Source organism: Entamoeba dispar, genomic scaffold (assembly GCF_000209125.1).
Source record: "Entamoeba dispar SAW760 scf_1105229462493 genomic scaffold, whole genome shotgun sequence".
Taxonomy (NCBI): domain Eukaryota; phylum Evosea; order Mastigamoebida; family Endamoebidae; genus Entamoeba; species Entamoeba dispar.
The window spans coordinates 1-24469 of NW_001855220.1; the positions used below are offsets into that span (position 1 = coordinate 1).

Here is a 24469-nt window from a genome sequence, read left to right on the forward strand (position 1 = left end):
ATAAATAAGTTTTTTCATCAAAATGAAAAGTCGTTTGAAAAGTAATATTAAATGTTTTTCATGAAAATTAATGATTTAAACCATACAAAACTGAAATTAATCAAATAATGATATTCTTCTTAAGTGTTATTACTTTGACATTGGCTACTGAAGTCAATTTGATGATGCCACTTGATACTGTCAATTCTAATGGAGTTAATAATAAAGGACAACTTCAAAATGATTTAAATAAAATTAAATCAGGAGGAGTTGCTGGTGTCATGGCAGATGTTTGGTGGGGACTTGTAGAAACATCACCAAGAAATTACAATTGGAATGGATATAAAGAATTAGTTCAAATGGTTAAAAATGCAGGATTAAAATTCCAAGCAGTTATGTCATTCCATAAATGTGGAGGAAATGTAGGAGATTCAGTAACAATTGAAATTCCACAATGGGTAAGAAATGCAGGAGCAGCAAATGATGCATTCTTTAAAGATAATGAAAATAATGTTAATAATGAATATATTTCATTTGCATATGATGATTCATCTATTTTTGAAGGAAGAACACCAATTGAAATTTATAAAGATTTCATGACTTCATTTAAACAAAACTTCCAAAGTTATATTGATGATGGAACAATTAATGAAATTCAAGTAGGTATGGGACCATGTGGAGAAACAAGGTATCCATCATATCCACTTTCAAGATGGAGTTATTGCGGAGTAGGAGAATTCCAATGTAATGATGGTAAATCAAAAGAATTACTTAAAAAAGCAGCAACAGCCAAAGGACATTCAGAATGGGGAAATGGATCACCATCAAATGCAGGAAATTATAATTCTAAACCACCATCATCAACAGGATTCTTTGGAAATGGATTTGATAATTATCAAAGTGAATATGGAAGATTCTTCCAAGAATGGTATTTTGACTTGTTATTAAGTCACACAGATAAAGTTCTTTCAGCAGCAAGAAATGTATTTGGAAATACACTTGCACTTGCAGGTAAAATATCAGGAGTTCATTGGTGGTACAATGATCAATCACATGCAGCAGAAATGACAGCTGGATATTATAACTCAAATGGAAATGATGCATATAAAACACTTTCTAATACATTCAAAAATAATAATGTTAGATTTGATTTTACATGTCTTGAAATGAGTGGAACTGATGGAAATTGTGGATCATCACCAGCTAATTTAGTTGATCAAGCATTTAATGCAGCAGGAACAGTTGGAATTGGAAAATGTGGAGAAAATGCACTTGAATTATGTGGATATGGAGGATGTAACACTAATGGATTTAATCAAATCATCAATAAATGTAAACAACATGGATTAACAGCATTCACATATTTGAGAATGACAAGAGGACTTCTTGATGATGGAAATGCATGGGGACAATTCACTAATTTTGTTAGTAGAATGAGATAATAAAACTAATTTAATAACATGTTTACATCATTTCATATTTAACTTTCATTAATTACAATAAATAATTTAAATGAAATACAGAATGAAAATTAAAATAATTAAATGTGTTGAAACACTAAATAAATGAAATTTATTCAACTGATTTACCATTATATTTCAATGGAAGTTCTTTAGAAGGGCAAATGAATAATGTAATGCAATTAGGAATTTCACATTCAACAAAACAAGTTTCATTTTATACTCTTATAATGCCAATATATTTAGCATCTATTTCTGAAGGAGTGCCAACACAACCACGAGTATGTGCAGAGATTTATCATAAATTTCCATGTGACTCTACTTTAGTTCTTGTTTTTAATCATATTCAAGCAGGAGAAAGTAAAAATGTATTAGTTGATTGTGGATTTAAAGTAGTAGCTGAAAAAGTAGAAGGAACAGTTGCTAAATTAATAATGATTATCAAATTAATAAAAGACATAATTATTATGGCTGATATTGATATTGATGCAATAAAGAAAACAATTACATTCCATATGAAATCATCAGAATTTTCTCAATTAAAGTTAATGGAACAATCATTAGCTCCTTTATTCTAATTAAATTTTTTTTTCTTATAAAAAGGAATAATTGTTTAATTAAATATTTCATTCATTTACCAACTTTCATTACTTGAAGAACATCTTCATCATCTAAATGATGATCTTTACCAACTCTTTGAGGACTATGTTTAACAGAAGTTCCCCAAACTAATGCATATTTCATTTGAGTAGCAAGTTGTTTATGAATTTTAAAACTAACATTTTCTACAGTAGCTTTACGTGCCGGAAGAACAATAGGAGTTTTAAAATCAGGAAAAGCACCAGGAACTTTTGTATAAACTCTAACAAGATTTAATTGTTCCCAAATCATTTCTTTTAATTTATCTAAACCAATTCCTTGAGCTGCAGAAATACAACAAAAATAAGGCATTGTTTTAAGTTTTTCTACTTCAGATGGTTCCATTGCATCAATTTTATTAATTACATAGATACAAGGAATATATTTACAATTATCTTCTATTACATCAATTAAATCTTGAACTGAAGAATCTGTATCACAATAAACATCTGCATTTAATATTTTATATTCTTTTAATATTAATCTAACAATTTCTTGTGTTAATTCACTTTGTTTTGCTGTAGGTGTAAAACATACTCCTCCAGCAAGTTTTTTAACAATACGAATTCTTGGTGGTTCTTTATTTAATCGAATTCCAACTCCTTCTAATTCATATTCAATTTTATCTTTTAATTCTAATGATTTAGTTCCGTCTATCATTAAAAGAATACAATCAGAAGTTCTAGCAACTGAAATTACTTGTTTTCCTCTTCCTTTTCCATCTTTAGCTCCTTCAATAATTCCTGGAAGATCTAATAATTGAACTTGTGATCCTTTTAAATCCATTACTCCTGGAACACATGTTAATGTAGTAAATTCATATGCTGCTATTTTTGATTCTGTAGGTGTCATTGCTGTAAGTAATGTAGATTTTCCAACTGATGGAAATCCAACCATTCCTACTCTTGCATCTCCAAATTTTGCTACATCAAACCCTTCTCCTGCAACTTTTTTTTCTGGTGCAAGTAATTCTCGTTGATATTTTGCCATTTTTGCTCTCATCATACAAATATGATGCATAGTAGCTTTATTGACTTGTGTTCTCGATAATTCAAATTTAATATCATCAATCTTTTGTTGTAATGACATGATTTCTACTTTACTTACTTTTATATTATATAGTTCTTTTTATTACTTATTTACTATTATTATTTTAATATTCTTTAATATTGTTATATATATTAATATTATTTTTATTTAAAATGAATCCAATAAATTAATGTAATATATAACTTGATGGATATATTAATTAATACTATAATACTTTTCAACTTCTTTCTTTATTTAAAGTTAAATCAATACTTTTTTTTATTTGATTTTATATAAAAGAAAAAAAAAAAAATTCAAAGAAACAAAAAGTGAATTAAGAATTATGGTCTGTAATTGTAATCAACATCATGAGAACAAGCAGTCATATCACCATTGTATTGTTTCATATAAGGAGAAGTCCATCCACCAAATGATTTAAAGTCTGAGAATGTTTTCTTACCATCATAATGTGGATACCAAATTGGCCAACTTCCAGCTCTACTGAATTTATAGTCTAAACCAACAATATCTTCCCAATTATAATAGGAAGCATAAATTCCAGATTTAATACCAATAGCAGCAGCTTCATTAGTAAGACTTTCAAAGAATTTTCTATTACTTGATTTAGAAGAAGACCATTTACCTTCAATATCAAACCATAATCTTTCGAATTTAAGTTTTTTAGAAGTAACTTGATTCCAGAATGATTTTACTTGTCCTGCAGGATCTCCACATGAATAACATGGATAGAAATAAGCATCAATATTCTTTGCACTAAATCCAGCAGCAAGAGCATTTTCATTAATTGATTTAGCATTTGGATCAAATGATCCAAGACTTCTCCAAGCTCTAAAGATGAAGAAGGAATTAAATCCAAGATTTCTTAAACATTGAATTGATGATGTTGAAATAGATTCAGCAATATCAACACCATAAGAAGCTGCATGTGCAGTAAGTATAATTGCTGCAAAGATAAATAACATTAATTTTAATAAGAACTTTTTTAGGAGTATTTAAAGGAATAAAAAAAATTATTTTAATATAATATTTCATAGTTATTTATTCTATTTCTTATTCTTTGATAATAAAAATAAAAATAATCATTTGAAAATTAAATTCAATTTAATTTTTCTTAGAATAATTTGGAAGATTTAATTTTTACTATTTAATTCATTAATTAAAATTAATATATTTTTTTTTAAAGTTTTTATAAAGATTATTCATCTAAATAATAAATTAGTTTTTTCTAATTTTTAATTTAGATTAAATTATTAAAAGTATATAATGTATTTTTAAATTAAAAAATTAGTTTAATTCTTTATTTTAAATATTATTTATTTTATTCTCTCTTTGTTTTATTATTTTTTATTCATTTTCAAATGTTCATATATCAAGAAACAAAAAATAAACATTGTATCTACTGATTTTATAGAGTAGTGTCATTACCATTGACTTATTCTTTATTTTCAACAAAAAGACATTTTTCTTCAATATGGTAAGAAATAGAGAAAAATTATGATATCGAGATCATATCATTGATTTTGTTGTTCATATCATAATAAATGATGATTGAAAATACTTGTATTCCTTTCCTTAGTAAATCGCATGTTTCAGATTTAAATTTCAAAAACCAAAAATAAAAAGTTAAATCATTATCTTAATAAATCAGATAAAAATAGATAAACTGTGATATAAAAGAGTTTAATAACAAGTGATGGAAAAATTAGAAGACTTTGAGTTTGTCAAAAGGAGAAAAAGAGAAAGTAAAAATAATATATTAAGAATTTGATTATGTTAGAAATAGAACTCAAATCAGAGAAGTCTAAATATGGTAAAAAAAAAGATGATATGAGTAAAATTAGAAAAGAGTAAATGATATTGAAGGGAATTGAAAGAAGAATTATTATTTTTGGAGAATACAGAACTATTTAACAAATTGATTTGATATTATTCATTCAATCCTGTTAAGTAATGAGCTTGTCAGTTTTTACTCCAGTACCTGTTGAAAGTTTTGTTATTACTCCAAAAATTTCTAATCAGTCAGAAGAAGAATTAAATGAAAAATTATGTTATTCTCATTTTGTTTCATATCAATGGAATGATGAAATTACTATTTTTGTGATGTTAAAATATAAAAAATGGCAGTTATCACAAAGAAAATATATGACATTAAATGAATTTTTAAAAGAATGTTCTGAATGTCTTATTAATAATTTTCATTTTAAAAAATCACCAACACAAATAAGAGATAAAATTAATAATACTAAATCTTCATATGCTAATATTCTTAAAAAATCAACTTCTCAATTATCTAAAGAAAAAAATTTACCATTAACAAAAAAGTTATTTGATTTTATGAATATTTATTTTAATGGTAAATATATCATTTCAATTGATATTTTAGAAGAACAAATTTCTTTATTAATGAGAAAATTTATAAGTCATATTAATACTTCTTGTCAATTAAAAAGTGCTATTTTAAAAATGAAAAACTTATCATTAAAAGAATAAGTTTTTTTTTTATTTATCTATCTTATCAAATTGTAAATTACATATTATTTTAATTGAATATCTTTTTTTTTTATGTGTAATTATTAAAATTACAGTTTATTAATGAAAAATGTTAATAACAACAAAAAGTTATTCAATTCTTGAAATTAATTCAATAAATATTCATATTCTTTTTGATGTTTTGGATTTTTTATTCTTTTCATTACAACATTTTGTTCTGATGAATCATAATATTGTAATGTGTTAACATAATAATCAAAAATTTCATTTCTAAATTCTTCACATTTAATTTCTTGTTCTTTACTTTGTTTAAAGTATTTCATTGCATTTACTTTATCTTGAAGTCGATCAAATTTAATAATATAAATTCCTTTTTCTTTAGAATGAGAATTTTTTGGTATAGAATATAATATTTTATAATTTTTAAATTCTTCAAAATTACTTATGAAATCATTAAATCTATATTCAGCTGGGACATTATAATAACACAATGTTTGTGTTTTAATAATTGGTAATGAATTATAAAATGAATATAATTCAAGTGCAAACGAATCAATAAATTGTCTAACTTGTTTTTTAGTAATATCATTTTCCAAATTAAATTGATCAAATCCAGAAATAATTTCAAATGCATTTGATCTATTTCTTTTAGAAAGTAATTTTCCATAAGCAATATCAATTAACTTATCTTTATAATTAAATGTAATGAAATATTCTAGAAGATGACAATCTAGTTCAATAGTTTCAATATTTTTTAACTTTTTAGTGAATATTTCAAGACATTTAGGACATACAACCCATCTTATTTGAGGATTTACATTACAAAATTTATATGCAGAATTTGAATTTTCAGGATGAATACATTTTTTTTCCATTGGAGATAGTATTATTTCTTCATGAAAAAGAAAGTGTAATACAAGATAAAAACTTAATTCCATATGATTTTTTAATTCAGTTGATTCTAAAATTTCAACTAGATTTGATCGAAGAATTTCAATTCTTGGATCAATTTTTGAAATTGATTGATAAAATTCCCATAAAATACATTGCGTTTTATTAGGTCCATAAAAATTGATTGTTAGTTGTCCTTTAGAAATTGTTAATGAATTTTTTGTTTTAGAAATTTCCCATTCATCAAAAACATCTGATAATATTTCTAATGTTGATTGAAAATCATTTGAATTGATAGAAAGATCTACAGTAGTATTGATTGATGTTTTATAACAATTTATTACAAATAAATCACTCATAAACTCTTTTAATTCTTGAATAATTTTTGGTAGAACAGCAATTGAAATTGATTGATTAAATGATTTATGTGGCATTTCATAAGGGATCATATAATGTGGTTGTTTTATATTTGAATGATATACTATTTGATGAAGAAGTAATTTTGATTGTGGAACATTTTCACAACATTCTTTAAGAGAATAATCAATTTTAAGTATAGGTTTATTCATTGATAATACTAAATAATGAAATATTAAGTTCAGAAATAAAAGATTCTTTAAAAACAAAATGATAAGATTCAACTTTTTGTTTCTTTTTTTCTTAAAATCTTTTTTTTTTGTATTTTTGTTTTTTATTACAAGATAAATAAAAAAACAATTTATTCTAACATGTCAATGTTGAGATGTATTGGATATAATATTGGATCATATTTTTATAATAGTGTTTCCTCTAAAAGATTAATTAAATTACAACCATTTACACAAAAAAATATTGTTTATATTCTTGGAAATTGTTATTATCCTGAAACTAATGAAAACTTAAATCATTTAACTTTCAATGATGCAAATATTAAAATTCATGATTTAATTGTAGCAACATACAGACAAAAATATTCATGTTTAGGAAATACTTATCTTTCTTCTGATGCAGGATGGGGATGTGCTATTCGAGCAACACAAATGATGATAGTAAATACATTGGTCATTTTTAAAGATCAAATGCAACAAATAATTGATTATAATTCATTTGAACATCAACAAAATAAATTACAAGCAAAAGAACTTATTTATGATAAAATTTCATCATTATTATCAATTCATAATATTTATATTCAAGAAATCATTAAAGTACATAATCCAACTGGAACTAATTTTTTACCACCATCAATATGTTGTATTGCTATTTCGTTTGTTATTAATTTAAAGATAAAAATAATATTAATTTTTATTAATAATCAAAATTAATTCTAAATACATTATAGATCACTTTTACAAGAATGGGATAAAAAACTATTTAATTGTATCACTTGTTTAGATCATATCCCAAATTGTTCATATCCAACACTTTATTTAATTCCTCAAATTATCACATTCACTGAACATCAATTAATTTTAGATTCATTAACTCTTTCTCAAAGTCGAGGATTTGTTGGTGGTATTGGAGAATCTGCAATTTTTGTTTTTGGATATCAAGGAACAACATTATTTTTTTTAGACCCTCATTATGTACAAAATGCAGGAGATTTTGGGTATTTTAATCCACCAACATATCAAATTGACCTTTCATTAATTAGTCCATCTATTGTTTTTGCTTTTATGTGTTATAATGAAAATGATTGTGAACAACTTCGAAATATCTTTAATATGGGAAAAGTACCTGTCACCCCAAGAGAATTTACATCAACAAAAGAAGTTGATGGTGTTGAAATCTTAGACTTTTAAATTAATCAACGTTCATTGTTTATTTAATTTATTTTCTTTTCATTTGAATAATATGTTGAAGAAATTTTAAAAGAAATGACTCTTATGATATGAATAAAAATATCTAATTAACATTTATTCTCTTTTCATTTATCAAAACACTATCTTATTCTAAAATTTCTTTTAACACTTTGAAAAAAAAAAAAAAAAGAAAACTAAACTTAAATCAACTCATTTTCAAATGAAATATTTGTTTAGAAATAAACAAAGTAATGATAATTCTTTTTGTCCATCACTTAATATCAAATCTCCAATAATTCAACAAAGAAAAGGATTAGAAATTATTTATTTAATGAATATAGTTCCTTATTTGGAAAATATTTCAACATTATTAACATTTATTTTTGTTAGTAGAAAATGTTTTTATTCTGTAAAACGACTAAAGATTAATCCATTCTACTCTTGCAAATTAACTAATACAAAAGAACGTATTAAATCATTAAAAAAAGAAATTCAATATTTTATTGGGATAGAAACATTTCTTTGTGATTCAGAAATGATTGAAAAATTAACAATTGAACAAATAAATAAGATAAAAAGATTTAATCTTTATGGAAAAGTCATTTATACTGCACCAAACTTAATTCAAATAGCATCAAAAATCACTTATTTTTCATTTTATGTTGATCTTGATGTACAAATACCTATTCAAAAAATGGTGAATTTAAAAAAATTATTAATTGATATGAATGGAAATACTGAAATGGTATTTTTTACAGAATATATAGTACAAATATTTACACAACTTCAATCTTTTCAATTTTTTCATTCATTAGTTATAGAATGTAATGGTATTGAACTTAAGAAAATATTTTCAATTCTTAATAAATTTAAATGGAATAAAATTAAAATTATTATTAAATGTTTTGATCTTAGAGAAGAACATATTACTTGGTTAAATGAATTAAAAATTAATAATTATATTATTTCTTGTTATTCAAATGAATTAAAAACTTCATTTGTTAAATTACTTGTTCTTCCTTTATATGATGCTTCTAATACTTTAACAATCTCTAATGATATTCTTCAATATAATAAATTATTATCTATTCTTAATTTATATTGGCTTGTACGTTTACATTGTTTTGAAATTTCTTCTCTTCAATGTCCTGTTTGTAATATAGATTTATCAATTGCAAATTCTTTGCAAGAGTTTAACTTAACAAATTCTCATTATTTACAACCTTCTTGTTTTATATTACCTACTTCACTTCAAACAATTACTTTCACAAATTGTTCAAATATTACTCTTCCTAATTTGGCTTCTATTCATTTATCTAGTTTTTCTATTAAAAATTGTTCTACTGTTCAATCTTTATTCCTCCCATCTACTCTTACTTTTTTGGAAATTAGAAATACTCCAATTAACCCTTTCTTGAATTTAGAATTAATCCAATTGAAACAAATATCTATTATCCAATGTTCTTCATTAGAATCAATTATTGTTCCATCATCAATTCAAACTATTTGTATTTATTGGTGTGATTCATTAACTACTATTGAAAAAGTCTTTCAAACTACTATTACTAAATTAGATCTCTTTCATTGTATGAAATTAAAACCTCTTGCATTACCAATAACAATCTCTCAACTCTATATTTCCTTTTGTCAAAATGATCTTATCAATAATATAATTCAATTAACAAACTTAACATCTCCATTGTATTAATAATTAATTCACTTCTTTTCATCAATTATTATCATTTAAAACTATCCTTCTATTACTTAAATACTACAAATAAATTATACCTTTCATATACAATCTCTTTAATTTTACTATTCCTTTATGTTGTATCAAGATTTTTTCTCATTGCTATACAACCTATTGAATCTTATACAACACCCAAAAACTTGAGAATTTCCTGCTAAAAATTAGAAATGGTTATTACATAAAAGTACTCATCTAATAATGTTAATGTGTTTAGTAAATACTATTGTCATATGCCTTTTTGAGAATGAGTACATTGTTTATCTTTCTTATTCCTTTTTTCTCTTACTCTCGAATCTTATTAATAATGGATTAACAGAGTATTATCTTAATTCAATAAACTCTTTTAGAGTACCTTCTAATTGTGTATTTTATTATTAGTTTATTCATATTTCACATTTGAAGATAGTACTTATAATTGTTTGAAAAGATACCATCACGCTTTGACACAATTAAAGAAGAGTCATTACACTAAAGCGCTGACAAGAATTCTATCTTTGTGCACTAAAACAAAATTGCTATTGACCTAGTCAGACCAATAGGCTTAAAACACACTTATTAAAACAAACCACTTACACGCTCATTCAAGTTATTGAAAAAACACACTTTGGAAGTATTAGAGAGTACTAATATTACTCAATGAGATGTGTCCTTATTTGTTCAATGACACTGAAAGATAAAATCAACTAAAATTTCTTAATGAAATTACTAAAATAATCGAATCGAAAGTAGCTGTCTATTAATAATTTGATGAACATAAAATTATTAGTACCAAAATATTAAAGGTATTATAGTTATGATAAAATTATATAAACAATACATATGTTTTATCAAATAATATAATAAGTAAATATCTATTATTAACTTTTAATTGAATTTTATTAAAACTAAATTAATAATTCTCTCATTTGTTTTTCTTTACTATTATTAATTAAAACAAAACATCATTTCATTTATAGCAAATAGTGGTAATATTGTATTAATTGATAACTCTGACTTTTATACAACACAACATCCTTTCTCTCTTTGAGGTTTTTTTATTGTCCATATTTCTTCTTCTTCTCTTTGATATTTTTGTTCAAGAATATTTCTTGTGATTATTTCAAAGATTTGATTGATGTTTTCGTTTGTTTTAGCACTACATTCAATAAATGGACAGTTGATATTGTCTGCATAATTCATACCTTCTTCTTTTGTTACTTCTCTTTCATTTTCTAAGTCACATTTATTTCCAACTATAATAATTGGAATTGGTTCATTCTTATCTTTGTGTTTAACTCGATAAATTTCTTCATAAATTCCTTTTATTTCTTCAAATGATTCTTTTGATGTAATAGAATATATCAATACAAATCCATCTCCATATTTTATGTATTGATCTCTCAATGCGACGAACTCATCTACGTATGTATCATATATTTCTAATTTGATACTACTGTTATCAACTTGAATTACCTTTACATATGCTTCTTCAATACCTGGGTCATAAATTGTAACAAAATGGCCTGAGACGAATTGGATTAAGACTGAAGTTTTACCAGAACTGTTTTTTCCTAATGTGACCAATTTATACAGATCAGCACTAACACTCATTTAAAACTAACTAATTAATTAATTCTTTTAAGTTCCTTTTATAAACCTCCGAAGTAAATGAATTATCGAAAATTTATCTTTAATTTATTTAACATCTCTATTTCATCTCTTTTTATTTTTGTGTTTTCATAACTATTTTTATTTAACTTTGAGTTTTAACTATTTACTTCTTATGTTGAGAGTATTTAATTGTTATATAATGTTATGTTATTTTATCATTTCTTCTGCTTTTTTAAAAAACTTCATTCTTATTGTTATTTAATAATTTTATTGATTTCTAATGTTTCCGTTCATTCTTATAATAAAAACACACCAATATTAATTAATGAGTCAATTCAACATTTTATTCCATTTGAGCAATAAAATTCTTTTGTAAAGAAGATGTATAAAGAACAATATCAACTCTTTTTAATTCTTTTGTAGATTCATTCTCTAGAATATATCCTTCTATAATAAGGGAATTTCTTTTTAAACTTTCTGTTGGATTAATGTATACCACAAAACTACTTCCAATGTTCTCTTTAACTTTACTCAAATATTCTAATTGTTGTTCAGTTAAATCTTTACTTCCTCCACAGACATACATCCCAACACAATAACAATTCTGCCCAACTATATCCTTTGCCATCTTTAATTTTCCTTCTCCGGACTTTGGGGTACTTCCAGTCACTTCAACAACTGATTCATCATTAACAACTCCATACATTCTTCCACCACAGTGTGTTTGATTATTAAATGAAGAATGTGTATTTCTAAAGTGTTTAAGAATATTTAAAACAACGCATTGCTCAATTCTGATTGACATTTTGTTTTTGTCAAGGGTTTTTGAGATTTTTATTTCTTAAACAATTTTATTATTTACTTATTATCAGTTTTACTATTTCTATCTTGTGAGAATTGAATATGAGAAATTATCAAGGAAGATGAAAAGAATGTAATTAAATTATGTGTCTTTATTACCAATGAAATAAACAACAACCATAAAAACAACTAGTACAACCATTAACCCAAATAAAATCAAAAGAGTACTTCCAGATATTTTGTTCTTCTTTCCTAATGTTTGAATGAAATTCTTTCCAATAGAAGACATTTCTTTTTTCTTACTTCCATGGTCATCTTCATCACTGCTCACGTCAAATTCTATAGTTGGTGCAACTTCATTATTTTCACTACCTTCTACTTTGTCGTCTTTACGTTTTAAACTAGTGATTTCTTGTTGGACATATTCGACATTGTCTTGCTCTTCTTTTTCTTGTGGGAGTTGTTTTATTTCTTTTGGAGTTTCGTTCAATAAAACTGCTGCAGTCATATCTATTTCTTCTTCATGTTTAGGAGGATTTAACTCAAGAAATGGTTGAAGATAAGATTTACCAGCAAACGTAGAGATTAATTGGTCTTTGATTTGATTTGGAATGTCTTGTTGTGTGAAAATTGGTTGATGGCATTTAGGACATTTAACCTCTTCTATTGATTGGTCGAACAAAGAAATTAAGCAGTCTTTGTGAAACACACAAAAACAAGGCAAGCGTACAGTCTCTTTTGATGTCAATTCAGTGCTGCAAATTATACAATTATTCACTTCCTCACGGTTTTCTTCTACATATTCACGGTATTTACAAACAGTACAATTGACATGGCCTTTGAATATACATTCAATGCAAATGTGTTTTTTGTGATGGACACAATACAAATCAGTTGGCTTTTTACATTCAAAACAGATTCCCATTTATGTTTTGTTCAACACAATTTAATTTAAAGTTTTATTTTTTTTTTGAAAATTCTTTTTTCTATTTTAAAAGTAATTTTCTTGAAATGAAAAATTAAAACAAAAAAAATAACAATTAATAGATATATCTATAATTGGATTTCTTCATTTGAGAAGTAATTACTTCAGTTTCTTCAGTATGCTCTACTTCTATCAGAGATTCCGTTAAAACAAAATGGCGTTTATTAGTTATTGTTAGTATCATTCGAAAATACTTAAATAAGTCATAGTTTATTTTCCTTACTCTTGAAACAAAAAAATATAAAAACTAGTAAGAAGATTAGACACAAAGTATAATATTACATTTTTAATAATTAATTTAAATAATAAAAATAAATAAAGGCAATGACAAGATAATCTACAACTTTTACTTTTAATTAACTTTAACTTATACACTCACTTATTAAACAACACAACATCCTTTCTCTCTTTGAGGTTTTTTTATTGTCCATATTTCTTCTTCTTCTCTTTGATATTTTTGTTCAAGAATATTTCTTGTGATTGTTTCAAAGATTTGATTGATGTTTTCGTTTGTTTTAGCACTACATTCAATAAATGGACAGTTGATATTGTCTGCATAATTCATACCTTCTTCTTTTGTTACTTCTCTTTCATTTTCTAAGTCACATTTATTTCCAACTATAATAATTGGAATTGGTTCATTCTTATCTTTGTGTTTAACTCGATAAATTTCTTCATAAATTCCTTTTATTTCTTCAAATGATTCTTTTGATGTAATAGAATATATCAATACAAATCCATCTCCATATTTTATGTATTGATCTCTCAATGCGACGAACTCATCTACGTATGTATCATATATTTCTAATTTGATACTACTGTTATCAACTTGAATTACCTTTACATATGCTTCTTCAATACCTGGGTCATAAATTGTAACAAAATGGCCTGAGACAAATTGAATTACAATGGCTGAACTACCTACCCCAAAAACACCTCCAAAAACAATTAATTTTATAACTTCTTTTTTAATGGACATTCAAAGTTTCTTTGTTGATTGATTTTTTTATGTTTTGGTTTAAATTTAAAAAAAGGTGAAGTATTAAACAAGTGATGGTATTTTATTGACTTCACTACACAAAAAAGAAATTCAGATATTCTGAAATAGTCAATACAACAATGAAATGTTGTATTTTCTTCCTTTTATTGAAAATAAAATAAATGAAAAAGAAAATTCATTTCATATTTAAGAAGTGACTCTCTGCTTCTTTCTTTTTATCTCTTATAAATAACACTAACATTATGATACCTAAAATGATTAATGCAATGGTCATACTAATAGCAATCCAGAACATTAAATTTAAATCCAAGAAATATAATTCTATTGACCATTTTGATGACTTTAATGGTGGGTGTGGAATAACTACTAATTGAGAATTAGGAATAATGGATTGGAATTGTTGATGAATGACTGACACATTCATATTACTTCCAAATTCTACAACTTGAATATAATTTGAGATTCTTCCTAATCCAATATGAGAATAAGGGAATTGAATTGACCCATGTGTTGTTTGTGAAATTTGGACAGAAGCTAATCCGATATTATTGCCATCAGTATTTGTTAATGCTAATTTGAACATTCCACCAAAATAATTTGATCCATATGGTTTTGGAGAAATTGTTTGATATCCATCCCCACAACTTGAAACACAAACTCCATTTAATCCTACAATTTTGACAAATAATGCATCTGGTTTTAAATTATTACTAATTGCTTTTACTTTTCTTATAGATGTTCCATTACTCTCATCTTTAATATTAAAGAATAAATCTAACATACCTTTATTATCTCCATCAAAGAAAACACCTGACATAGCACCTAGACTAGTTTGTTTAATTGTTTCTTTTTCTGATTCTTCTTCAATTATAGTCTTTCCATTATCATTCTTTAGAAGCATCATATAATGAGTCTTAGTAGAGTTTTGAACTAATACTAGTAAATCTGGATATGAGTCAATATTATAATCTCCCATTGAGATAAAACTTAATCCCTTTTCTATAACTAATTCAATTCCATTTGGTAGAATATACTCAATAGAATTTCCACCTTCAAATTGATAATCTTCATCAGCAACACACATTTCAGTTTGTGATCTGCATGATGAATCAGATTTTACAAAAGACTTACACACAGTTTTTTGTTTATTGTATTGGATATGAATTATATTTTTCATTGACCAAAGTAAATCAATATTTCCATCTCTATCAAAGTCATTGACTAAAATATTGTCAATAGTTCCATTTATCTTAATAGTTCTACTTAAAGAATAATTTAATACTTTATAATCACCTGATTCTTTAGTAGTTTGTGTAGTATAAATTTGAATTTCATGTTTTCCTTTATTGTTAACAACAAATAATAAATCAGAACGACAATCCCCATTAATATCTGCCATAGTAATTGGGAATGTAGCATCGTATGTTGGGAATATATACTCATTACTTTCTTTAAAGCTTTTATCTCCTTTATTCATCCAAACACTAGTAGTTTTTTTAGAATTTAAACTAATAAGGTCAATGTAATTATCTCCATTAACATCAAAAGCAGTAGCTTCTCCATACAATGAAATTGGTTGACCACATACCAATTTATCATTAGTATGATAACAAAGGTATGTTGGATATATATTATTTTTGAATGTTTGGACAATAAACGATGTTTCTCCATTAAACAAAAAATCTCCAGCAATGACATTTATAATAGTTTCGTTAAATGTCAATAATGTTTTAAATTCCTCATATTTAATTGTTTTACCAGAATTATTTTCTTTAACTAATTTAATTGATTTCTTATCTGAACTGAGTACAATAATTTCTATTCTATACAATTATTACTTCTTATTATTTCTCTTTATTTGGATCATATCCCCATTTATTTAAAACAGGTTATTCAAGTTCTTATTAATCGAAATCAACAAACTGTCTATCATCATCATAATCTGCAAATCCAACTATTTCTCCTTCAAATGACCAATCATTTTCTGTGCAAAAATTTGCTTTACAACTACTTTTCTTTTGGAAAGGTGTCCAAACACTTGCCAAACAACAACCTAAAAAGAAAAGAAAGATTATTTTCATTTTATTCTCCGAGATTTTCGATTATGTTTTTTCAAGATTTCTAAATTATTAGATTATGTAAAGACAACCTGATTTAAACATGTAATAGTGAATCTAAAAGACAATTTGTTTAATAACCTAACTACCTGAGCAACACCAACAAAAAAACACCATGAAACTAGATATCAGTTCTTTTTCTTCTAAATAATAACACATTTGGCTCTGGCTTAAAAATGTCATAATGAACCCATCCAACACTTTGTTGTATTCCTAGTTTCCTCCACTCATCCTCAGTCATTAAATGATCTTTTATAAGTTTTGCTGCCATTTCATCAGGAAGAATTACGTGTCTATTAAATAAGTTTAGTCATTGCGTTAGTGTAAAAGAACAAACCTATACTCGTATTGGTCATCCTTATATCTATCAGAGTAGTATGGGTCTTTTGACATGATAAGAATGAATCAAAAAAATAAAAATATAAAGTAAATGAAAGGTTCTGACGTTGTTCCACGTTTTTTTTTGTTTATCAAATTCTTTTTCTATTTTAATTTTTGTTATCACAATGACTACTATTCAGTTGTATAACCAACTTGTTCCTTGTGGCAATTCTATTGAGTTCAAGAACATTGAAGATGGAGTGTCTCTCTTTATTAAAAACGTTTGATGAAGTGGTTATTTAAGTGAAAAGAAAAATTAAACATTTAGATTGCATTGTTCCCAACAAAAGAAAGAGACAGTTATGCACAGTTGTACATTTATGAAAATGACAAGAAGATCATGCTATATCGTTTGGATGAACAAACAAACCCAAATCAAGTTTGCATGATGATGCTTATTGAAAAAGGAAAATCAAAACAATTGTTTATTGAAGGAAAAGGTCAAGTTCAATTAATAGGGTATTTAGTTTAATTGAGTGATGGTTGTCTATTTATGATGTTGCATAGTTCGTAGGATTGATAGAAATAATCATATCAATAGAATTACTAAGCAAATAATCTTCCACTGGGTTATAAACCAAAACACACTCTTCTGATGAGTGTCATTTTTGTGAAGTGGAATATTTATGATTATTATTTTTTCATTCTTTTTTATTTTTTGATTTTTAATTATTAGATGTTATATAAAACAATTATACTTTTAATTAAAAAATTTTACTAAATTGAAGGTCATTTAATTTAAATTAGTTCTTTTTTGTTTCGTTAACCAACTACAGCCTAGTTCCTGATATTGTGAGAGACTTTTGATAGTTTTGTATGAGAGGATAATAGATAGAAGTAATTATTCCTCAGTAATAATTCAAATAAATTGTTTTTCAAAAATAGAATATATTCCTAATTTAATTTAAACAATGAGTTCAATGTTTTATCATAAACAATATCTTGTCTAAATGCATTATACTTTATTTGATCTTTTATAACTTTGCACTATTTTTTTAAATGAAGTTTGAAGTGTTATTCTTTTTAATTTGAAGTATGTTATTCTTTTATTTATTTTTAAACAACCACATAACTTATTTTCAATTACTTTTCTTTATTTGTAATTTAAAAAAATTGTAGATCTTAATGTTGAGTTGAATATATATCTGTTGCATCTAATTTTTTATAAAAGAAATAATCAAAAAAGAATAATCTATTTATAAATTTCAGTATTTATGTTTTATATAACATATGGTTTCTATAAAAAGGAAAGAAGAAAAACTAAAAAAAACAAATAACATGGAAAAACCAAAGAAGACATATCAAATTACAGAAACAAATCTTTGGATTCCTCAACGAGATCGTGTAGATGATTTTATTAAACAAGAAATGAAAAAAGATACATTTTTTATGCAACCTAAAATTGAAGATATTTTTAATACACTTAATGTTCCGCCATCATTAACTGATGAGAATTGGAAACGAACAAAAGTAGTAAAAGAATATCTTAATGGTCTTGGATTAACTTATGAAACAAAACTAGCTCCTCATATATTTCGTTATAGAAAACAAGATGAACTTAAAGTTCTTGGTATTCTTTCTGAGAAAAAAGCACCTGAATATCAACCAATAGAATCACTATTAATACAGTCATCAACTAATATGTCATATGGAATATATGAAGTAGTTTGTTTATTTATTCAAGTCTTTTGTTATGAATAATTTAATTAACGTTATTAGGATAAACTAAAAAAATTTAAAATGAAAGGTATTGATGGGGGCTCTCTTGCCAATAGAAGTGAAGATGTATTTATTTCAAGAAGATCTATGAGATAATAAGAGGTAATAAACATTTAATAAATGTTGATTATATAATATTAACTGAATGTTTTCTGTGTGATTATTTAAAAATAACTCAAAAAGAGAGATGATTAGATTTATGTATGATAAAAATCGTTTTGTAATTTTATTTTTGAAAAGATTAAAAAATAACATAATTTATTTTAAGTTATCGTTTTATTTGATTTTTATTTTAACCATTTTAAAGTGATTATATTATTACTCTTAGAATATTTGAATAAATTCTTTTTTAAACAAGTTGTTATGAATGAGTATTACTTTTTTATTTGAAATTCAGCATTTAAGCATTAAAAAGGGTGTTGGTCTTAGTGTTCTCAATTATCATCATATACCAAACTAGTTGGGTCTTTAATGATAAAATACTATTTACTTTTTCATTTTATTAAAGATAATAATATTTTATGAAATAATAAAATAGAGTTTAAAATGAAAATACTTTTATTTATTAGAAAGTATAGTAAATATATAACAAAAATAAAATATGTTGTATTTTTTTGTTATTTTTGAAAGATTCAAAAAATAGAAAAAACAAAAAACTATAAAAGACACAAAAACATTTCCAACAAGAGGGATGGATACCCATGTTCCAATATTTACTTTAAGTGATGTAATGAATGACTTATGTGCGTTTGTTTATTGTTAATAGTAGAAGTACCCAATTAATTAAAATAGACGATTTGTTATCAATAATCCAGTAAATGAGTACAACGACTCTATAAGATTCTTATTTTTGTTAGAACTTGCACATTGGTATTACATGGATAATTGGACAAAGAAATTAAATTACCTTCCAATGATCACTGATTTTAAATTCTTTGTTGAGACTTGTTTGTGAAACTATACTTTTATAGTAAAAATTATTATACTTATAATAAAATTAATAATGAAGATTAAAAATACTAAAAATTAGTTGTACGTGAAGTAAAATGGAAAACATTTGACTTAAAGAACGTTGATGCAGAAGTAGATAAGTGGAAGACATACAAGTCAAGAATATCAGTAGTAGGAGCTTTATTATTAAATGAGAGTTTAACACATGTTATTCGAGTAAGGGCACCTTCTTCATTACACTTTTCATTTCCACGAGGAAAAATGAATTTGTTAGAAGACCCTCGATTTAGTTGTGTTAGAGAAACAAAAGAAGAAACAGGAATTAACATTTCTATTGAACAATGTAAACAAGAATATTCTTTTGTCATTGAAAGTCATAAAGGAGTTGCCAACCACTCAACAACATATTATGTTATTCCTGATATTCCAATGAATTCAGAGTTTAAACCAATGTGTAAAGAAGAAATTGCAGATGTAAAATGGGAACTAATTGATAAAATTGATGCTAAAGAAACTGAAAAAACTCGTTTAAAAGAAATTATTGAAAAATAAAGAAGTCCAGATGAATTATGCAATATTTTCTTTACATTTGAATAATCATTATTTTAATGGTCCTATTTACTTTATTGGAAAAGAATTAATTAGAAATAATTATTTAAAACTTTTATTTCTTTTCTTCTATTTCCAAATATTTTATCTAAGAATATCTCTAAACTTATACAAATATTATTTCACTTGTATGCTTATCAATATTCTAATTCGTTAATACTCTTTTTTAGTACTTTTTCTCCTTTTTCTACCCTTCTTTACTATATTATTATTATTTCTTTTCTATTAACTATAATTTCTTCTTTATTACTTTATTTATAATTTATTTTATTATTTCTCTTTTTATTATTTTAATGTTCTATTCTCTTTCTTCTTCTTTTTCTTTTTATTTTGTATTTATTCTACAGACTATTTCATTCTACTCTCTTTAAGTTTTTTTATTCTTTCTTTGTTAATAATTTAAACATAATCTACGTCAATAACATTATGGCTAGAAAATAAAACTTCCTCTCAAATGAAATTTTACAGTTTTTTCTGTATATTTTGAAGAAATGCAATGACAATTATTGTGTCATAAAAAATAAACATATAGCTTTTCATGTAAAAAACTTTTTGTAAAAAAGAATTTCCTTTTTTGTTTGTAGAGGGAGGAATGGTATTGAATATTAGCATTTACAATTGAAGAAACCTTAAACCAAGTATAATAAAAATAAATCAAAACGTACATTGTAACAAGTTTTTTGATAAAGTAAATTAAGATTTTTTAATCCAAAGACGGAGTATTAGAATACAATAGATAATTGAAATTGAATAACAAATTGTTTTTTATTGTTTTTAGAAAAGAATCATTTTGATTATTTCCATAAGTTTTATTTAATTTTAATTTAAGTGGTTGTTTTTTGATATTCAGTGTTTTGCTCTCTTCTATTTCCAGAATTATCTTTTTCATAATTGTAGTTTTGATCATTTGTATTGTCCCAGATGATGATGTTCTCAGTATTTGTTGTGTATTTATCATTAATATCATTGTTTTCTTCTTCTTTATTTATGAAATAAAAAATAAACAATAATTTCTTGTTGTTTTGATATTAAATGATTTTGTTCTTCATTTTCTCTTTGTGTATTGTTTAATTCTTCTTTTGTTTTTTCTGCAATCTCATAGTTTTCAATCATACTTTTTTGATATTCAGTGTTTTGTTTTTCTTTATTTCTTATATTCTTCTTCATCACATCATCATTCCTCTTTATCTCATAATTAACAAAGAAAATAATGATTTCATCTTTATTTCATATTTATGTGTTATTTATATTTTATATTTAATTTATTTTCATTGTAATAAAATATTTTATTATTTTAATTTAGAGTTTTCTTATTTCATTATATGTAGTTTGAATATTGTTTATTTATGTTTTCATATTTTATATTTCTTCTTCAAGTTCTTTTCTAATTCTATCTCGTGTTTTTTTGAATCATTTCATTTGAAATGGTTCATTCTTCTTCTTTCTTTTTTGTTTGAAATTCTTTAATATTTTCTTCTATTTCTTTAATTTTATTTTGAAGAATGTTAATTTCTTATTTGTTGCTTTCTTCTTCCTTTTTCTCTTCTTTATCTTGTGTTTTCCTTTTATTTTCTTTTTCATTTATTATTCTTGTAGTTTTACATCTATCATTCATTTCTTTAATTCGATTTTTGTTTTTGATTCATTTTTCATTTATTTTAATATCTTCTTCATTTATTTTGTTTTATCTTTGAACTCTTCTTTGTTTTTCTTTATTATTTTATTATTTCTTATTGAATATACTTCTTGGAGAATATTATCCTTTCTTTACCTTCATACTTTTTATGTATTTCTGATTATTCTCATTTCTCATTTTCATTTCTTATTCTTTTATTTTTCATTTCATTTTCATTTATTGTTAATAATTTAGATTTATTAATTGTATAATGTTTATTATCATTATATTTACTTTCTTTCTTATTTGTTTTTATTTGTATTCTTCTTTTTCTATTCATTTTTCTCTTGTTATTTCTTTTATCATTATTATTATGCATTTTATTGTTATTGAAGTTCTTTCTTTTCTTTGAACTTGAATACCTGTTTGTTGTTTGATTTTCTTTACAAGACTCTATGGTCATACTCAATATCCATAGTATCAAAATATGATGTATATTCTGAATTGATAAAAGGATCACAATAAAAAGTAGTTAATTAATGTTAATAATTTCATTTTATATTGTTCAGTGGAGATTAATTAATCCATTTGCTTTAAAAGTGTTTATTCATCATCTATTAGTTCATTCTTTGATTTTAGTTGTTGAATTATGATAATTTCATTTTCTCATTTATTTAATGTGGAATAGAGTATTTTAAACATCAATTATTTAAATATTCGTTATTTAATTTCTATTTGATTTGATGGGTTTAAATTTCTTCTTTATTTTCTTATTTTAAAGAAAATATATATTTACTACTGTATTGCTTTAGGCTAATATTCTTTTTAGAATCAACCACTAAACCCTTTTTCTTTGATAATCTTATATTATCAAATATAATTGTATTCTAACAAGTAATAATAACATTTTATAAATACCCATTCTTTTATTATCAATGATATCACATCATTGTAATTAATAAACATTGTTATTCTTGTAGTATTGATTAAGATGTTTTTCAACTAAATACAATATTATAACCATTCCATAACTAGTAGATTTAAATGATGATAATATTTTAGGGTATTGTGTGGTATCTCTGACGTGATATCTTCGAATCCATAATTTTATTTAAAATAATAAAATAAATAACATTTAATTTAATTAATAAAATGAAATGACGTTTATTAAAATAATAAAATAATAAATAAAATGATTGTTATAAACGTGTATTTAAGTATTTAATCATCTGATTTTAATCTGATATTCATTAAATTAAAATGGAAGAGTTAATAAACAAGAACACTCAATTCTTTAAAGAAGAAATAGAAACACTTCCAAATATTCAACAATCAATTGTTGATATTAATAAATATTATAATTATTATTTAGGAAGTATTAAAAATGAAATATTTGAAATACAAGACAATGAAACATATTCAGAAGCTATTAAAAGAGGAGAAGGAATAATTGATAGGATTGATGAAACAGAAAGAAGAAGAAAACTAATAATAACAAAAAGTCAAGAAACAATAAATAAAATAGAAATAATTAAAAATAAAATGAACAAAATAATAGAAGAAAGTAATTCAGATTCTGAAATACTAAGTAAAACACGGAATGAAATAATCAATACAATTATTTCAATTGAAGAAATGAACATGAAAAATAAAATATTCAGAACACCCGAAGAAACAGATAAAATCATACAATCATTTAATAAAACGAAAGAAGAATGGAACACATATTATAATGATTATTTTGAGATGAAGAAGAGACAAGATGAAGAAGAAGAAAAGAAGAAACAAGAAGAAGAAAGAAGAAAAGAAGAAGAAAGAAAGAAACAAGAAGGAGAAAGATTAAGAATAATGAAAGGAATGAATACAAAAGAAGAAATGAAACAACTAGAAGAATGGACAAATAGAAAAGTATCGAATATATTATTTGATTCAGATATTGATGATTGGAATAAGAAAACATCAGTATTTAATCAAAGAATAATGAATAAAGAACATATAATAATTATTATTGAAGATTCAGAAGGAAATAAATTTGGAGGATATGTTAATGAGAAAATTGATAAAGTTGATTGTATAAATGATCCCAAATCATTTTTATTTTCATTAAAATCAAAAGGAAGAATTCAAGGAATGATGAAATTTGATATTAAAAAACCACGATTTGCATTTATTTTATTTAATCAATCAAGTGATTATTTGTTTGGATTTGGATGTGGATTAATTGGTGGTGATATTGTTGTTTGTAAAGAAAATAATAAAACAAATTCATGTTGTTATCAATGGTCATTTTCATATAAAGGAATATCAAATACACTTTGTGGAAAACACTATTTCACACCACAACGAAGTATTGTAATTGAAATGAAATGATTTTTATTCATTATTATTTATTTGAAATATAAAAATAAAAAAGAATATAAAATAAAATCAATAAATGAATATGAACATTTCATTTATCAATAAATGAAATGATGAATATAAAAATATTCATATTTCATTCTTGTTTTATTTCATTTGAAAGAATCATATTCAATGTGTTAATTTAATAAATAATAAAAAGAAATAAGAATAAAAGATAAATAAAAATATAATAAAATATTTATTTTATTCTTTTTTATTTATTTTTTATTTTATTTATATTATTTTATATTTATTTATTTT

At 24.1% G+C, this 24469-nt stretch overlaps 16 protein-coding genes across 16 annotated transcripts, besides 34 other annotated features; 8 read left to right on the forward strand and 8 right to left on the reverse strand.

The window, feature by feature from the left end:
* Window positions 1-107: 107 nt before the first annotated feature.
* Window positions 108-1421, forward strand: EDI_281540 (beta-amylase precursor, putative; the record flags this gene model as incomplete). The annotated part of the gene is made up of 1 exon (XM_001739856.1): window positions 108-1421. One exon carries the CDS (start codon window positions 108-110, stop codon window positions 1419-1421), a length of 1314 nt encoding a protein of 437 aa, XP_001739908.1.
* Window positions 1422-1468: 47 nt separating this feature from the next.
* Window positions 1469-1525: a sequence feature (AT_rich).
* Window positions 1526-1615: 90 nt separating this feature from the next.
* EDI_281550 (uncharacterized protein) lies at window positions 1616-2017 on the forward strand (the record flags this gene model as incomplete). The annotated part of the gene is made up of 1 exon (XM_001739857.1): window positions 1616-2017. One exon carries the CDS (start codon window positions 1616-1618, stop codon window positions 2015-2017), a length of 402 nt encoding a protein of 133 aa, XP_001739909.1.
* Window positions 2015-2066: a sequence feature (AT_rich).
* Window positions 2067-2069: 3 nt separating this feature from the next.
* EDI_281560 (developmentally-regulated GTP-binding protein, putative) lies at window positions 2070-3167 on the reverse strand (the record flags this gene model as incomplete). The annotated part of the gene is made up of 1 exon (XM_001739858.1): window positions 2070-3167. The coding sequence occupies one exon, from the start codon at window positions 3165-3167 to the stop codon at window positions 2070-2072; it is 1098 nt and encodes a 365-aa protein (XP_001739910.1).
* Window positions 2532-2562: a sequence feature (AT_rich).
* A 14-nt stretch (window positions 3168-3181) lies between the features above and the next one.
* Window positions 3182-3276: a microsatellite.
* An 81-nt stretch (window positions 3277-3357) lies between these two features.
* Window positions 3358-3422: a sequence feature (AT_rich).
* A 26-nt stretch (window positions 3423-3448) lies between these two features.
* On the reverse strand, window positions 3449-4090 carry EDI_281570 (lysozyme, putative; the record flags this gene model as incomplete). The annotated part of the gene is made up of 1 exon (XM_001739859.1): window positions 3449-4090. The coding sequence occupies one exon, from the start codon at window positions 4088-4090 to the stop codon at window positions 3449-3451; it is 642 nt and encodes a 213-aa protein (XP_001739911.1).
* Window positions 4091-4127: 37 nt separating this feature from the next.
* Window positions 4128-4208: a sequence feature (AT_rich).
* Window positions 4209-4216: 8 nt separating this feature from the next.
* Window positions 4217-4378: a microsatellite.
* A 7-nt stretch (window positions 4379-4385) lies between these two features.
* Window positions 4386-4423: a sequence feature (AT_rich).
* Window position 4424: 1 nt separating this feature from the next.
* Window positions 4425-4483: a microsatellite.
* A 595-nt stretch (window positions 4484-5078) lies between these two features.
* On the forward strand, window positions 5079-5618 carry EDI_281580 (uncharacterized protein; the record flags this gene model as incomplete). Its single annotated transcript, XM_001739860.1, has 1 exon — window positions 5079-5618. One exon carries the CDS (start codon window positions 5079-5081, stop codon window positions 5616-5618), a length of 540 nt encoding a protein of 179 aa, XP_001739912.1.
* Window positions 5582-5710: a sequence feature (AT_rich).
* A 54-nt stretch (window positions 5711-5764) lies between these two features.
* Window positions 5765-7078, reverse strand: EDI_281590 (uncharacterized protein; the record flags this gene model as incomplete). Its single annotated transcript, XM_001739861.1, has 1 exon — window positions 5765-7078. One exon carries the CDS (start codon window positions 7076-7078, stop codon window positions 5765-5767), a length of 1314 nt encoding a protein of 437 aa, XP_001739913.1.
* Window positions 6022-6048: a sequence feature (AT_rich).
* Window positions 7079-7151: 73 nt separating the features above from the next.
* Window positions 7152-7205: a microsatellite.
* A 32-nt stretch (window positions 7206-7237) lies between these two features.
* Window positions 7238-8290, forward strand: EDI_281600 (uncharacterized protein; the record flags this gene model as incomplete). The annotated part of the gene is made up of 2 exons (XM_001739862.1): window positions 7238-7755; window positions 7831-8290. 2 exons carry the CDS (start codon window positions 7238-7240, stop codon window positions 8288-8290), a joined length of 978 nt encoding a protein of 325 aa, XP_001739914.1.
* Window positions 7761-7815: a sequence feature (AT_rich).
* A 220-nt stretch (window positions 8291-8510) lies between the features above and the next one.
* EDI_281610 (uncharacterized protein) lies at window positions 8511-9998 on the forward strand (the record flags this gene model as incomplete). Its single annotated transcript, XM_001739863.1, has 1 exon — window positions 8511-9998. The coding sequence occupies one exon, from the start codon at window positions 8511-8513 to the stop codon at window positions 9996-9998; it is 1488 nt and encodes a 495-aa protein (XP_001739915.1).
* Window positions 8991-9011: a sequence feature (AT_rich).
* Window positions 9135-9192: a sequence feature (AT_rich).
* Window positions 9232-9258: a sequence feature (AT_rich).
* Window positions 9358-9393: a sequence feature (AT_rich).
* Window positions 9999-10836: 838 nt separating the features above from the next.
* Window positions 10837-10938: a sequence feature (AT_rich).
* Window positions 10939-11036: 98 nt separating this feature from the next.
* Window positions 11037-11630, reverse strand: EDI_281620 (uncharacterized protein; the record flags this gene model as incomplete). The annotated part of the gene is made up of 1 exon (XM_001739864.1): window positions 11037-11630. The coding sequence occupies one exon, from the start codon at window positions 11628-11630 to the stop codon at window positions 11037-11039; it is 594 nt and encodes a 197-aa protein (XP_001739916.1).
* A 343-nt stretch (window positions 11631-11973) lies between these two features.
* Window positions 11974-12435, reverse strand: EDI_281630 (uncharacterized protein; the record flags this gene model as incomplete). The annotated part of the gene is made up of 1 exon (XM_001739865.1): window positions 11974-12435. One exon carries the CDS (start codon window positions 12433-12435, stop codon window positions 11974-11976), a length of 462 nt encoding a protein of 153 aa, XP_001739917.1.
* Window positions 12436-12573: 138 nt separating this feature from the next.
* EDI_281640 (uncharacterized protein) lies at window positions 12574-13356 on the reverse strand (the record flags this gene model as incomplete). The annotated part of the gene is made up of 1 exon (XM_001739866.1): window positions 12574-13356. One exon carries the CDS (start codon window positions 13354-13356, stop codon window positions 12574-12576), a length of 783 nt encoding a protein of 260 aa, XP_001739918.1.
* Window positions 13357-13374: 18 nt separating this feature from the next.
* Window positions 13375-13436: a sequence feature (AT_rich).
* A 24-nt stretch (window positions 13437-13460) lies between these two features.
* Window positions 13461-13555: a repeat region.
* A 132-nt stretch (window positions 13556-13687) lies between these two features.
* Window positions 13688-13736: a sequence feature (AT_rich).
* Window positions 13737-13798: 62 nt separating this feature from the next.
* Window positions 13799-14395, reverse strand: EDI_281650 (uncharacterized protein; the record flags this gene model as incomplete). The annotated part of the gene is made up of 1 exon (XM_001739867.1): window positions 13799-14395. One exon carries the CDS (start codon window positions 14393-14395, stop codon window positions 13799-13801), a length of 597 nt encoding a protein of 198 aa, XP_001739919.1.
* A 196-nt stretch (window positions 14396-14591) lies between these two features.
* Window positions 14592-16497, reverse strand: EDI_281660 (T-cell immunomodulatory protein precursor, putative; the record flags this gene model as incomplete). Its single annotated transcript, XM_001739868.1, has 2 exons — window positions 14592-16239; window positions 16340-16497. 2 exons carry the CDS (start codon window positions 16495-16497, stop codon window positions 14592-14594), a joined length of 1806 nt encoding a protein of 601 aa, XP_001739920.1.
* A 542-nt stretch (window positions 16498-17039) lies between these two features.
* On the forward strand, window positions 17040-17386 carry EDI_281670 (uncharacterized protein; the record flags this gene model as incomplete). Its single annotated transcript, XM_001739869.1, has 2 exons — window positions 17040-17135; window positions 17183-17386. 2 exons carry the CDS (start codon window positions 17040-17042, stop codon window positions 17384-17386), a joined length of 300 nt encoding a protein of 99 aa, XP_001739921.1.
* A 147-nt stretch (window positions 17387-17533) lies between these two features.
* Window positions 17534-17631: a sequence feature (AT_rich).
* Window positions 17632-18069: 438 nt separating this feature from the next.
* Window positions 18070-18120: a sequence feature (AT_rich).
* A 72-nt stretch (window positions 18121-18192) lies between these two features.
* On the forward strand, window positions 18193-18729 carry EDI_281680 (uncharacterized protein; the record flags this gene model as incomplete). Its single annotated transcript, XM_001739870.1, has 2 exons — window positions 18193-18579; window positions 18634-18729. The coding sequence occupies 2 exons, from the start codon at window positions 18193-18195 to the stop codon at window positions 18727-18729; spliced, it is 483 nt and encodes a 160-aa protein (XP_001739922.1).
* Window positions 18730-18854: 125 nt separating this feature from the next.
* Window positions 18855-18929: a sequence feature (AT_rich).
* Window positions 18930-19107: 178 nt separating this feature from the next.
* Window positions 19108-19258: a sequence feature (AT_rich).
* A 66-nt stretch (window positions 19259-19324) lies between these two features.
* EDI_281690 (mRNA-decapping enzyme, putative) lies at window positions 19325-20136 on the forward strand (the record flags this gene model as incomplete). Its single annotated transcript, XM_001739871.1, has 3 exons — window positions 19325-19380; window positions 19426-19580; window positions 19664-20136. The coding sequence occupies 3 exons, from the start codon at window positions 19325-19327 to the stop codon at window positions 20134-20136; spliced, it is 684 nt and encodes a 227-aa protein (XP_001739923.1).
* Window positions 19597-19662: a sequence feature (AT_rich).
* Window positions 20137-20219: 83 nt separating the features above from the next.
* Window positions 20220-20254: a sequence feature (AT_rich).
* A 140-nt stretch (window positions 20255-20394) lies between these two features.
* Window positions 20395-20577: a microsatellite.
* A 423-nt stretch (window positions 20578-21000) lies between these two features.
* Window positions 21001-21021: a sequence feature (AT_rich).
* A 4-nt stretch (window positions 21022-21025) lies between these two features.
* Window positions 21026-21386: a repeat region.
* Window positions 21362-22326: a repeat region.
* Window positions 22327-22329: 3 nt separating this feature from the next.
* Window positions 22330-22908: a repeat region.
* Window position 22909: 1 nt separating this feature from the next.
* Window positions 22910-22957: a sequence feature (AT_rich).
* Window positions 22958-24469: a repeat region.